General features: G+C 39.0%; 1 protein-coding gene across 2 annotated transcripts in view; it reads left to right on the forward strand.

Moving 5' to 3' along the window:
- LOC123870548 (protein Aster-B-like) overlaps positions 1-15,075 on the forward strand; it is a 49,141-nt gene that overhangs the window by 27,075 nt on the left and 6,991 nt on the right. For both annotated transcript variants that reach the window (XM_045913907.1, XM_045913908.1), the window contains 8 exons: positions 3,317-3,409; positions 4,542-4,701; positions 6,455-6,612; positions 7,179-7,331; positions 10,377-10,487; positions 12,249-12,357; positions 13,887-13,992; positions 14,645-14,804. In XM_045913907.1, the coding sequence (XP_045769863.1) occupies positions 3,317-3,409; positions 4,542-4,701; positions 6,455-6,612; positions 7,179-7,331; positions 10,377-10,487; positions 12,249-12,357; positions 13,887-13,992; positions 14,645-14,804 (1,050 nt within the window). The remainder of the gene's footprint in view (positions 1-3,316; positions 3,410-4,541; positions 4,702-6,454; positions 6,613-7,178; positions 7,332-10,376; positions 10,488-12,248; positions 12,358-13,886; positions 13,993-14,644; positions 14,805-15,075) is intronic.

Consider the following 15,075-nt stretch of genomic DNA (forward strand, 5'->3'; position numbering starts at 1 on the left):
GGAGTAATTTATAAAGGTGTACCATATCAACGTGGTCATGGTATTGGGAGTTTTCTTGGAGGATTGTTTAGGTCTATTTTACCACTACTCTCTAGTGGTGCTCGAGCTGTAGGAAAAGAAGCATTAAATGCAGGTGTTGGTCTTCTATCGGATATGGTTAGCGCACGACCTTTGGAAGATTCTATCAAAACTCGTCTTAAGGAAGCTAGTTCAAACTTAAAAAGGAAAGTTCATGACAAGATAGACAGAATTAATATGTCTGGCTCAGGATATATAACTAAAAGAAAACGACAATCTTCATTCATTCAACCGCTGACAGCTAAAGTGAAAGCTATTAAAAAATCATGGCTCAGTCAAAATAAAATAAAAGATATATTTTCTAATTAATTATGTCTTTTTTACATAATCATTCATGTGAGTGTATTAAATCAGAGTTAGATTTGTTTGCTTTGCCATCAACGCAAACAAGTATAGAAAATGGATTATGGATTCATTACAAACCCATTTCATCCCTTGCTGATGATGGACCGATAGAATTTCAAATACCTGGAACGAGCGAAGACTACATAGATTTGTCTCATACGTTGATCCATTTAAAAGCTAAGATAGTGAATCAAGACTTATCAAAACTTAGTTCATCTGCAGTTGTAGCTCCAATTAACAATTGGTTACATTCAGTCTTCAGTCAGCTGGATGTATACTTGAATCAAAAACTCATTTCACCTCCAAACAATACATACGCTTACCGTGCTTACATTGAGACATTATTAAACTATGCGCCAGCAGCAAAAGAATCTCACCTGACTTGCGGTCTTTGGTATGAAGATACTGCGGGGAATATGGATTCAGTAGATGAAAAAAATACAGGTTTTACTAAAAGACAGAGTCTTGCAGCCGAAAGTAAAGAAATAGAAATGATTGGACACTTACATGGTGATATATTCAACCAGGAAAAATTTTTGATTAATGGTGTTGAGATGTGTGTTAAATTAATTCGCTCAAGGGAAACTTTCAGTCTTATGGCTTCTTCAAATGATTTAAAACTTAAAGTGTGTATCACGGATGCGACTCTTATAGTTCGACGCGCGCGGATCAATCCGACTGTATTACTTGCACATCAAAAAGTTTTAGCATCTACTACTGCAAAATATCCAATAACTCGAGCGGAAGTTAAAGTTTTAACAATTCCTTCAGGGGTTCAGGGTAAAACACTCGATAATATTTTTCTTGGTCAAGTTCCTAAAAGATGTATTGTCGGATTTGTTAACAACGCAGCATTTAATGGAACTCTTACGAAAAATCCATTCAACTTTGAAAATTATCATATGAATACATTTAGTTTATATATTGATGGCCAACAAATACCTTCAAAAGCTTTGCAACCATCATTCGATGATAATACTTTCAGTTCAGCCTATCATACGTTATTCTCAGGCACGGGAATCCATTTTTTAAATGAAGGGAACGGAATATCTAGGGAACAATATGCAAAAGGCTATTGTCTCTTAGCATTCGATTTAACTCCTGATTTATCAGCTCACTCTAGTCATTGGAATCTTATAAAGCACGGTAGTGTGAGGCTAGAAGTTCGCTTTGATTCAGCTATTCCTGAAACGATAAACTGCATCGTATATGCAGAGTTTGACAATGTTATTGAAATTGATAAAAATCGTAATGTAAGCGTGGACTATAGCAGCTAAGAAACCTAATTTCTGTAAATAGATTAAGTTATAATTTGTACCTACATTATTATTAAGGTTTGTAATAAAACACTGATACAAGAAATATTTTTTGTTTTTATTTAAGTTATGGACCATTATTTTTAATAAGACTATGCTGTGATAGCCTAGTGGTTAAGACGTCCACCTTCTAATCGGAGGTCGGGGTTCAATTCCAGGCACGCACCTCTAACTTTTCGAAGTCTTGTGCGTTTCAAGTACTTAATTAAATAACACTGTTTTAATGGTGAAGGAAAACATCATGAGGGAACCTGCATGCTTGAGAGTTCTCCATAGTGTTCTTAAAGGTGTGCGAAGTCTGCCAATCCACACTCAGCCAGCGTGGTAGACTATGGCCAAAAAACCCTTCTCATTCTGAGAGGAGACCCGTGCTCTGTAGTGAGCCGGCGATGGGTTGATCATGATGATGATGATGATGATTTATAATATATCTGAAATAACATGGTCTTACGTCCCATTCATGTATGATCCTCGACAGCGATAAGATCAGTAGTATTGAAGTAATATGAATACAATAGGGATAAAGACATATTTAAGAAGAATCCACCCAAGTCTGCAAGACAATGTGTATGCCGCAAACCGGTTACCGATTTATGTTGAAACACCCGCCTATTTAATAAGCAATCTAGACCCCGATTATAAACCAGGATCGCATTGGATAGCCATATATATAGATACAAATGGTGTTGGACAATATTTTGATTCATTTGGACGAGCACCACCAAAATATCATAAGCAGTTCTTGGAAAGAAACACAAGAATATGGCATTATAATACAAGGCGGATACAGAATGATTACACATCAGTTTGTGGAGAATATTGTATAATGTATTTGTATTTCATGTTTACGGGTTACTATACAAGTTCAGATTTTTTAGATTTATTCAATGGAAATACAGTAGAGAATGATATATTTTTATGTGAGTTATTTAAATCAATATTTGAAGGCTAATAAAGAGTAGTTATGATTCATGCGTTTCCTTTAAAACCCATAGAATGAAGCAACGAGCCAGCGAACAATAGAGCGTCATTAGTAGGTGATTAAGCAATTAGATAACGAACTAGGGATTAGTTTTTCGAAAAGCTAACTTTGCAACCGTTAGAGATACGACGTCGGGAGTGAGCGCAATCGATTCAGCGTACCCCAGAACCTTTTTTTTTTTTTTTTTTTTTTTTTTTTTTTTTTTTTTTTTTTTTTTTTTTTTTTTTTTTAGGTTTCGATCTTGACCGAGGCACGGAGGGGGCTGAGGCAGCGAGGCATGGGAGGGGGCCAGGGCCTGGGGCAGAACCGGCGAATCCCCTACTACTACTAATTAATTTTCCGGGGTAAAAAGTAGCCTATGTCATTCTCAAAGGCCTTAACGATATCCATGCAAAAATTCACGTCGACTCGTTGTTCCGTTTCGGCATGATTGAAGGACAAAATCAACTAACAAGCATGCTTTCGCATTCATAATATCGATAGTGATACTATGTTCTTTTCTCTGGCTATATTCATTGATCTGTTTCTGGACCTTAATTCTTATATAATTGATAATATTTTTTTTGGGGTAAAAATCCTGTTTTTTTTTTTACAGAGAAGCGACAAAAGCGATTCGTCGCTGCAGGGTTCGTCGCTGCCGAACGACATAGCGATCGGCATTGATGTAGTTCACTTCCAAGGCAGTAAGGTACCTACCCAAGCAACTCCAATTTTCTTCAAGGGTTTCGTTTTCTTTCAAGGGTGCCATACCCGAAGGGTGCCAACGGGACCGTTTCTATATTGTAGATAACGTGTACATACCACGATTAATGTGGTGTTTTTAACTGCCGATATTTCGACTAGTAGATATTGCTCTAAGCAATAAGGCCGCCTTTGCACACAATTGTTTTTCTGTTTTCTTCTTTCTGTGCTGTGTTCCTTTACATGTGTTTTTGTGTGCAATAAAGTGTTCTATCTATCTATCAGTTGCATGAATTGTGGTCATGAAACTTCACAATGTTTAAAAACAGAGAACTCTCAGGTATGCAAGTTTCCTCACGATGTTTGCCTTCACTGTCAAAGCAAGTGACATTAATTAATTGTTTAAAACACACTCCGAAAAGTTAGAGATGCGTGGCCGGGATCGAACCCCAGACCCTCGAGTAGGAGGTAGTACTAACCATTATTTATCTTTTTAAATCCACTTTTGGCAAATATCGGTGGGTATGCAAACATAAATTCTTAGCCATAATATCAGAAAGTAGGACACTACGCTTGCCAACTAGATCCCGAAAATTCAGTAGACAATAGATTTACAAGAAGCACTCAGTTTGCCTTAATGTTATTTCCACGTTTTGGCAACGCTTTTAAATTTTTGTTTCCTTTTGTGACATTTGTATAGTGTCTCTACAAACGCGTCTGCATGGTGTTTGACGAAAATTTAATCATGATCAACCCATCGCCGGCCAACTACTGAGCACGGGTTGACTCTCAGAATAAGAAGGGCTTAGGCCAGAGTTTAGTCTGGCTGCGAGTAAACTACCAATTATTATTTACTAAATGATGCTCACGACTTCGTGCAATTTGGGTTTTGAAAAATTCTGTGGGAACTCTTTGATTTTCTGGGATGAAAAATTGCCTGTGTCAATTTCCGGGACGTAAGCTACCTTTGTACCCATACAAATTGGTTAAATGGCCTTTAAGAATCCCGTGGGAACTTTTAGATTTTCTGAGATAAAAAGTACCAAATTTTATGGAAATCCTTTGAACTGTTGGGCTGTGAAAAGTTAGCAGCTAGACATACTTTCGCATTTATAATATCTGTATGATTTTTCCTTTAGCTTAGTTCAGCGAATGCGCTGCGGATTGGCGACGGGCCGGGCTCGGCGCGGGTGAAGAAGAAGAGCTGGTACAACTCGCTGTACCCCACGTACAAGAGCAAGTGCGAGGACTTCAAACGCCTGTTCAAAGAACTGCCCGACGAGGAGCGCCTCATTGTCGGTAGGTGCGACACTCTCAACTATCTTACTTTCTCTTTCTCCTCTCTGGGTTGGTTTCCGTCTGTTGTTCATGCGTTGCCGCATGCTGCCCCGCCGAAGTTTTCACTCCAGCCATCCAAACTCACTCCAGAAGCCGAGTAGACCGCCCAGGTTGCCGAGGGCACTCTGAACTATCATAACCCTTCCACTCCTCAACCCTCATGATGCAGGGTACTGCGCTCCTTATCCATAGATATTCAGGAACTATTAATGGTGAAATAATAATGTAGCAGTTGCGGAATATAGACTTCATTTCATTCAATACTACCAAAGGAGTATGTCATACCCCTTCCAGGTTAGCCCGCTTCCATCTTAGACTGCATCATTATTCATCACTTACCACCAGGTGAGATTGCAAGGGCTAACTTGTATCAGAATAAAAAATACAAGGAGCCAAATGCTTAATTTGTTGTAATCCGCTGAAACAGAGAAATCTGTATTTTTTTGTTTCTACGCGTTTGTTGAAGTCGGATGAGCATATGAAGTAACTAGAAATCGACGCGTATTTTTTTTTCATTATATGTAATGGATTGCATCCTGAAAAAAAAAAATGTGCCTCAACCTGAGAACCCTGACGTTTATTGTAATCTGTTAAAAATATAAAATTGAATTCATTATTTTTTCTTTTGAGAAAGAACTCAAGACACTAAACAATGTTATCGAAAATGTTTTTTCCTACAATACTCTCTACAAGTACAACTTTATGGTACTCATGCACGGGTTTAAGTATTTAGCCGAGAGTTGGGAAGCCATAGAACTGGCATGTCAGTAATAAAGACTGAGCAATAAGCCGTCAGGTCTATTTAAATCTCAGTTGTAACTCGCGCTTTGCCTGGGTGCAACCGTGCACTGCATTTTTACTATCACATGGTTTAAAACCCCAATACTTCCTGAACAAGAGCTCTTGGTCGTATTGGCTTGGACAGAATATAGAAAGTAAGATGGAAACGCATCCAAGTCATCTTTAAAAGGTAATATAAACAATTAATATACTTTTATTGTACAAATTACAAATTAACTGTGTAAGGCTGGTCGCATATTATCAAATATTGTTCGTCAGAAAAAATTCTGACGCGCCCCAGAAGGCTTTCCGCTAATTTTTGTACTAGATCTCGCAGAAATATCGCAGACTGACAGAATTTTACTGGATCGGCCGTACGCCTTTTTAACCCCCGATCCAAAAAGGGGTGTTATAAGTTTGACGTGTGTATCTGTGTATCTGTCTGTGGCATCGTAGCTCCTAAACTAATGAACCGATTTTAATTTAGTTTTTTTTGTTTGAAAGGTGGCTTGATCGAGAGTACTCTATATATGTAGATTATAGCTATAATCCAAGAAAATCGATTCAGCAGTTTGAAAGTTTTCAGCTCTTTTCTAGTTACTGTAACCTTCACTTGTCGGGGGTGTTAGTTATAAATTTTTAATTTACACTTGTTATTAAAATGTTATTGTTTGTTCATGTTGACGCCACAGTATTACTAATGGACCTGTTGATTTTGAAACAAGACGTGAATACTATTAAAAACCAGCTAAGTGATTTCATCTCATTTGGACAAGCTGAAAACCCTATTCACACCTACTCACCAACTGCTTCACATCACTTATTTTATTTTAGTGTGATAGCAGTCAAGCCTGTTGAGTTTCAGTTTCAGCCCTGGTGTAGTGTGTCGTAGAAGGAGCATCTTCACAAAAATGGAAGTGTTTCACATGTGCAGATTACTCGTGCGCGCTGCAGCGCGACATCCTGGCGCACGGGCGCCTGTACGCGTCGCAGAACTACCTCTGCTTCTACGCCAACATCTTCGGCTGGGAGACCAACCTCATGCTGCAGTGGAAGGATGTCACGGCCATCACTAAGGAGAAAACTGCGCTGGTAACTTCCACGGCTTTTTAGGGTTCCGTGCCTCAAAAGGAAAAACGGAACCCTTATAGGATCACTTTGTTGTCTGTCTGTCTGTCTGTCTGCCTGCCCGTCTGTAGTGTCTGTCAAGAAAACCTATAGGATACTTCCGATTGACCTAGAATCGTGGGCAGGTAGGTAGGTCTTATAGCACAAGTAAAGGAATAAATCTCAAAACAGTAAAGCAATGTAACCAACATTACACAAAAATATTTAAAATGCGTTCACGAAAAAAAAAAAAATTCTAAATCAAATATCGATGGCGCTATCGTCATTAATTTGCAGTGTTGCATATAACAATCTTAAAATATCTTATACGATGCTACGGAACCCAACTCGCACTTGACCGATTTTTTCCCTACAAGTATGTACCGTGGTATTCGACGACGTAACGAAGTGTGTCAACCTTTTCCCCTAAAACCTGACGCCAAAAAACATCTGACAATGCGATTTGTGAATAATAATTATCTCCAGAGTATTTATATCCCATTATGTACCCATATCTATTCGAAATGCTTCAAAGTGTTGTTTTGTTGCAGGTGATCCCCAACGCGATCCTCATATGCACGATCGGAGAGAAGAACTTCCTCACATCGTTCTCGGGGCGCGACAAAGCCTACCTGATGCTGTTCCGCATCTGGCAGAACGCGCTCATGGACCAGCCCATGTCCAGCCAGGAGATCTGGCAGTGGGTACGTCACATCACTTACTCTCCCTGTCCGATGCTGTTCCGCATCTGGCAGAACGCGCTTATGGACCAGCACATGTCCAGCCAGGAGATCTGGCAGTGGGTACGTCACATCACTTACTCTCCCTGTCCGATGCTGTTCCGCATCTGGCAGAACGCGCTTATGGACCAGCACATGTCCAGCCAGGAGATCTGGCAGTGGGTACGTCACATCACTTACTCTCCCTGCCTGATGCTGTTCTGCATCTGACAACGTGCTCTGTCAGGGAATCTTGCATCTTCACTCGTTTTAGGTTGGGTCCTTGGTGGGTATGACACACCAGTATACCGTTTATCTGAGACGACGCGTGTCTTCAAGCTCAAAATGTTGAATTCCTAAAATGTTGAATTTGCAAATTGTTTGTTTAGAGATAGCCCCCATCACAAAAATGGTCTAAAACTGACAACTTTGACGGTAAGTTTTTGATCCCTTTTTTTGTTGTAAGATTCAACATTTTGCGAATTCAACATTTTGAGATTCAACATTTTAGGACTCAACATTTTTCAAAGACAACATTACAAGAATTCAACATTTGGGCCTGAAGGAACGCGTAAGGTAGCTAGCTACCACGGGTGGCAGGAGGGTAACAGTTACGTTGAATTCCGTGACTTTGGCGAAGTGAATTGTGCTGTGTGGCACAACAAAAAGCCACAAGAATAAATAAACAACAACAACTACGTTAAATTCCTCGAATCGAAATCTTTACGTCAACTGTCACCCTCTGCTTCAAACTGTCATCTGTCAACTGTCAGATTACCTGCGCGCTACTTCGCGCGCTTTCTGAGTAGGTAGAGATAGAAATAGAAAGATTTTTCAGATTATACATTGACGGATTACATACATTTCTGGTAACATAACATGGCAAGTATTGTAAACCGAATATTTGAAAAGAGAGCAACCGCTAAGTTTCTTGCTGCTTCTTCTAGGTACGAAATGTTCTGGACCAGTGTGAACTGGTAGATTCTTTTAACGATTCAAAAGCACTAGTAAAAGTTTATTTTACTATCAAACATGTAATCCGTCAATGTATACAATGGCTAGTAATGTATATAATTCTTCAAATAACAAATTTTATTATGCACATTGTCTAGAAGTTCTATACATTTCCTAAGCCTCAGTCAGAAATGAGTTAGATTCAAGATACGAAATGTGAAACGGTATGCCTAATCTAATAATTCTTTTCATCATTTTTTCCGCCTATTGTACTTAGAAGAAGAATATTCGTGTTATGAATTCTAACATAAAAATATCCGAGGTGTTTGTATGGGAGTACATTGCGCTGAGGCACCATGTATATTGATGGATCGATGGTGTTCAAAAACAAATTATGCGCATAACTTCGCTGAGAGAGTGGAACTGGATATCGGCCACGCGGAGGCATTAGAAATTTAAAATCCGCCAAACCACTTGCGACACGGAGATACGAACAAACTAATCTCTTAATATCCATACCCACTTTAAAATGAGGGAGATATTTTTTTTCTTTTTTCGGAACTTGTCAAAATATTTTCTTAATGGGTTTCTTTCTACTTAGTGATGTCACAGTTTACGACAGTTAGGGAACTTCTAAAAAACATCGAGGCTTTGACGTCATTGGATTGTTTTTTGGTACATGTACACATCTGTCCTAAACTCAACTTGCCGGGATGTTACGGACATTTTTGCGTATGAATTTCTAGGTGACAAGCTGATGCCCGCGACTTCGTTCCCGTGCATATAGTTTTTTTAAACTCATGATTGAACTCATTTATTATCCGGGATTAACATATAGGATGTAGGTTACACACATTCTTATTTAAAAATAAAAGTTTAAAAAAAAAGGAAAAAAAACCTTCACTCAGATTATATACGTCAAGACTGTTTTTGTCATCATTGTTTATTTATGTTGTGAGAAAAATTAAAACTAAATTTTACGAAGGAACTCGTGTCGTTTAATTACTTTATCACCAACGCACCGAGGATTCCTTTACTGGTGACCCCGACGTGATCTGAACACGCAACCTTCTGATCGTCTGATGATTTATCGTCCGTAGACACGGCCTCTGGAGGGGAGTGATGTAGGTTACACACATTCTTATTTAAAAATAAAAGTTTGAAAAAAAGAAAAAAAACCTTCACTCAGATTATTATACGTCATGACTGTTTTGTTATCATTGTTTATTTATGTTGTTGTGAGAAAAATTAAAACTAAATTTTTACAAAGGAACTCCGTGTCGTTTAATTACTTTATCACCAACGCACCGAGGATTCCTTTATAGGCTATTTTTTAAGTAGCCTTGTGTTAATCCAGCGTATAATTAATCTATCTGCATTCCAAATTTCAGCCAAATCCGTCCAGTAGTTTTTGCATGAAAGAGTAACAAACATACATACATTACAAACTTTCGCGTTTATAATATTATTAGGATGTTGCATCTAAGGTTTGGTAATCGATCCATTTCGGGATCAAAGTCGCCTCAGCCACATCCAAATTTAATTTCCTTTTAAAATTTGTTCCTTAACGCAACTTATTAAAGTTCAATTTTTTTAATAGAAGTGTCAAGTATGCTTTTGGTAATCGGAGTACTTACCTCCTAACAGCTAATTTTTTTTCATGGTTTTAAGTTTTCACTGCCGTCGGCAGTCCCATTGGCCAATTGTTTTGTATACTTTATTATCGTTGCTTGAAGTCAAAATTGGGGCAGTTAAAACATCTTTTGAAAATGCCAAAAACAAAAGGATCTTTGGAGGTTGTGGCACAAAGTTTCGAACCTCTATGTTTTAGTGTCGTTAGTACATGGATTTGGGATCGATATTGGCATAATCGGATCAGTGTGTGAAAATCTGTCAGTTGCAATACTTGTGCCATTTTTTTTCTTGTCATCGCCGTCTCGGACGATAGACGTCCACTGCTGGACAAAGTTATCTTGCTAGGCTCATCGTAGACATTGCAAGTAACTAGCTGAAGCTGATTTCTGCAAGTTATATTGTTAGTGGCAAGTTAACTATAAAGGCTGTGTTTTTCTGCAGGTACACACGTGCTACGGCGAGGAGCTAGGGTTCGATTCCGACGAGGAGAGCGGCGCGCCCGATGCGCCTGACTCCCTCGTCCCACTCGACGTGCTACACGACTGCTCAGAGGTACATAGTTATTTTATTATTTCTTTTTTAACGTAAAGGCTTTGATCCTACGCTCGATTTCTTAATCATAATGAAATATCCTGTCAAGTACCCTATAGGTTTTGATTCCCTTTTCTTGACATACACGACAGACAGACAGACAACGAAGTGATCCTATAAGAGTTCTTTTTTAAGCCTAAAAAAACATAATTCAAAGTCTCCTAAACTAGCAATACTATCTTTTCGCAAAAACACGTGTACACAGTTCAGTTTTAAACAATATTTGATTAGCAAAGATAAATAAAAATGATAAAATAAGATATAGATAAAAAATACTCGACTGCCATATTCGATAACACATGATATTTGATTCGCATAGGCAGTAGACAGTGCTTATTAGTTATGGTGAAGTTACGGATATTGAGAAAGGTAGGTCCTTTGTTTATACCATCATCATTATCAACCGACACACGTCCACTGCTGGACATTAGTCTCTTGTAGTGACTTCCACATGCCACGGTCTTGCGCCGCCGCCATCCAGCGGCTCTCTGCGACTCGTTTGATGTCGTCAGTCCACGTAGGGGTCTTCGTACTTCGCTTTCCGGTGCGAGGTCGCCATTGCATTCTAGTCTAGCGATTTTTCGTACTATGTGACCTGTCCATTGCCACTTCACCTTCGCAACCCATATAGCTATGTCGGTTACTCTGGTTCTCCTACGGATCTCCTCATTTCGGATTTGATCATGTAGAGAAATTCCGAACATAGCCCTCTCCATCACCCCCTTATGAGGCCCATAGGAAGTAATCTCTGGAACTACTGAACCGATTTTGAAAATTCTTTCACCAGTAGAAAGCAACATTCTTCCCGAGTGACACAGGCTATATTTTATTTCCAAGCACCCGTACAAAGCTGGGGCAGGTCGCTAGTAAATTATATATACATTTATCCATATGCGATAAAGCACAGACTAACACAATATTTTTATCTGAATATTGTTTTTTCTTTGATACATAAGAACTGTTTTACTGTTTTAGTGGCGCGCGTGTTATAATTACTGCACATTTACTAATTAGTTGCTCTACATCTAGGGTTGCCAAATCTCCTTAGTGGTAACTTTAAATAAAACAATCAATTGTTTTCGTAAATCCTCTTCAGAATTTACTAAAGTAGAGTTTCGTAGCTAATTTTTGCTAAAAACTTGGCAGGCTAGTTCTTAAACGGTAGTTCTTTTTCAAAAAACTATTTAAGAAACCACAAAATCATTGCAAAATACCTATCTGTTAGATAGGTATAGAAGTACTTCAAACTCGAAGGTCGAAGTAAACCAAATTTGTTTTTCTTTCACTTCAGGCTTACGGGTCTCACAGCTCTTATAGTAGATTTTAAAAAGGCACACACAGACATACTGACAGATAGACTAGGCGAAACTGAAAGGGTTTCTTGTTTTTCTCCGGAACCCTAAGAATGGGCAACCCTAATGTTAGCACACTCGTGTTATGATTGCTATTGTAAGCACTTGTATTTTTCAGTGTGTTTTATTGTTGTAGAGGCGGGCCGAATAGTAGTTATTTTCGAATTTTTAAAGTACAGGTATTTACTGTGTATTACTACTATTGTGTAAAATACACTCCTTTGCAAAAAACGTTCACCTACACACATGAACTGTACGACTCAACTCCTAAAGGGGTAAAATAGGGGTTGGAAATTTGTGAAGTCTAGTCTAGTAGTAGTACTAGACTAGACTAGTAGTACTCGTCTTAAAACATAATGTTGTCCCTCAGGAGGCGATAGACTCATCGTCGATGGAGGCCGGAGGGGGAGGCGGCGGTGGAGGAGGAGGGGGAGGGGAGTACCGCTCCCCCAGCCGGAACAACACCACACCACCACTCAGTGAGTTCCACTATTGTTTAGACTTATCATCGCCATCATCATTAAAATAACATTTTTCCTCTTAATCCTACTAATATTATAAAGGAGAAATATATGTGTGTATGGATCGCTGTTTCACGCAAAAATTACTAGACGTATTTGGCTGGAATTTGGAATGGAGATAGATTATATCCTGGATTAACACATTGGCTACTTTTCATCCCGGAAAATCAATAAGTTCCCACGTAATTTTTAAAAACCTATGTCCACGGGAATGAAGTCGCGAGCATCAGCTAGTATTAAATAAAGAGGAGAAACGTTATTTTAATAATAATTTAAAAAACATCTAAAAATGTACAGTAGGTAATACTTATATGTCATTAGATGATGCCCACGACTTCGTCCACGTGGACTTAGGTTTTTAAAATCCCGTAGTAATTCATTAATTTTCCGGGACAAAAAGTTGTCTATGTAAGTTTCCGGAATGCAAGCTACCTCTGTACCAAATTTCCTACAATCATTTTTACGTTTTTTTCTCCCTCTCTAAAGAAGCATTTATTATTTCTGTTTATTATCCACTATTTTAGACGACAATTTATAATATCTTAGGATTAAAATGAGCCAAATCACATACTCGAACTCATACTCATCCTTTTATATTGCCCTAAAATGAAATGAATAATTTAATTCAGAAACGCCAGTTTTTTGGCAACTGCTGTGCAAATCTTGGCAATGACATAATTTCCTAGATGTGTTTACTCCACAGTTTATATATTATGTTACTTCCAGCTAAATATTGAAAATTCAATAATATCGGTTGTGATAATTGAGTGATTTTAACGTTTGCTGTGTGGGCAAATGATACATCAAATAAAACGTAAGATTATCTTATAAAATGCTTTTCATAGTACCGGAACGCTAAATCGCTTGCCGGTAGGGTGGTATAACAGAATTGAAATGTAAACAGGTGCGGTTATGAATTTTGTATGTTACTAATATCGCGGTTATGATTTTTGGAAAATATTCAAAGCAGAGAGAGAGTGACCATATGTTTTTATAAATTTTTACGATAGTGTTTTTACCCAAACTTCAAGGACTTAATAAATTTTAAATACGTATCAAAAATTGCGGAACTAGCAAAATTAAAACCTGCGTCTTCTGGGTTCGCGCCCGACGCTTTGGTCGCTAAGTTCGTCTGTTCGCTAAAGACTTCAATACTGAGTGAACATACATATCACCGTTACTGGCCAAAGCGAAACCGTGGTTTAGCGGTCAGAGCGTCGGGTGCGAACGCAAAAGACGCAGGTTCGAATCCTGCCGGTTCCGCAATGTTTGATATTATGTATTTGTTTATTTTTTTAAAGAATATTAGCCATGCTAATTATGACTAATGCTCCCATTTCCCCTCCGCAAATTAAGCGTTAAGCTTGTGCCAGGTGTGTAATAGTGCAACGGGTGGGGTTTGAACCGCCGACCTTTCGGAATTTAGTCCGCTCTTCAACCGTTGAGCTGTCGAGGCTTTGATTTAGTAGCTGTATGATTTGTTTCAGTCACAAACGGCGAGTCGGAGTTCCGGGAGCGGGACGAGGAGGCGGGGGACACGCTGCCCACCGACATGTCCGACACTAGCGACAGCGAGCCCGACAAACCTCACAAGTGAGTTAAACTGAAAACTACTTTAGGTGATTTTAGGATGAGTTTGGGCAGGCCACGTCTGCCGTACAACTGATGGCCGCTGGGGCAGACGTGTTCTGGAGTGGAGACCGCGTATCAGCAAGCGCAGTGTAGGACGATCTCCGACCCGCTGAACTGACGACCTTAAGAAGATAGCGGGAAGTGGGTGATGACTGATGAGGAAGGCGGAATTTTGACTACGCTATATTGATTATTATGCTTGAAATAAACTAGTATTTATGTATACAAGGAATCAAAAACTTAATTTGCTACAATCCGCCAAACTAGACAAATCTGTATGGTGCAACATGCAGCATGCGATATGCATCGGTCTATAGTCTAGTTCTACATCTCTTGAGGATGCTCCGGTGTCGGAGCAAAACGTGCGTCGAGTGGTTTTGGGATTTGTGCGGTGCTGCGTGGTGGTGGTGCGTATTGCTTGGTGGCTGGCTTTTCCTGCATGTTTATCAGTAGGAGGGCGGGCGGTGCATATCGCATGCTGCATGTTGCACCATACAGATTTGTCTGGTTTAGCGGATTATAGCAAATTAAGCTTTTGATTCCTTGTATATCATGGACTTTAGCAAAGTAACGCCTGCTTCTATACTACATTTGTAATTTATGTATTGTTTAGCAACTCGGAGGTAGAGAAATGCACCGCGCCGCATGAAGGCAAGCTGATCCTGAACCAACAGTTTCCGTTCAACATCGACCAGCTCTTCACCATGATATTCACCAACTCCAAGTTCAACTTGGAACTGTTGGCCGCGAGAGGTACCACCGATTATGTGCAGGTTGGTTCATAACTTAACAAGTGCGAGTTGAACTCGCGTGGAGAGAGTTCCGTACGATCAATATGTTAGTACATATTGTGAGATAAACCATGTTATTTTAAGACTACTTAAGAAGACATTTAAACACTGTTTTCTGTATTTTTTTCATAATTATTGGCTCGGCAGTTTTAAATATAAGCGCAGAATGGTCACTTATTATATTTCAAATAACTTAAAAAATATTTTTTCTAAAATATTTGAGACAGCACTCCCATTCATTTGATATTTTACA

This window comes from Maniola jurtina, chromosome 12 (genome assembly GCF_905333055.1).
Source record: "Maniola jurtina chromosome 12, ilManJurt1.1, whole genome shotgun sequence".
NCBI lineage: Eukaryota > Metazoa > Arthropoda > Insecta > Lepidoptera > Nymphalidae > Maniola > Maniola jurtina.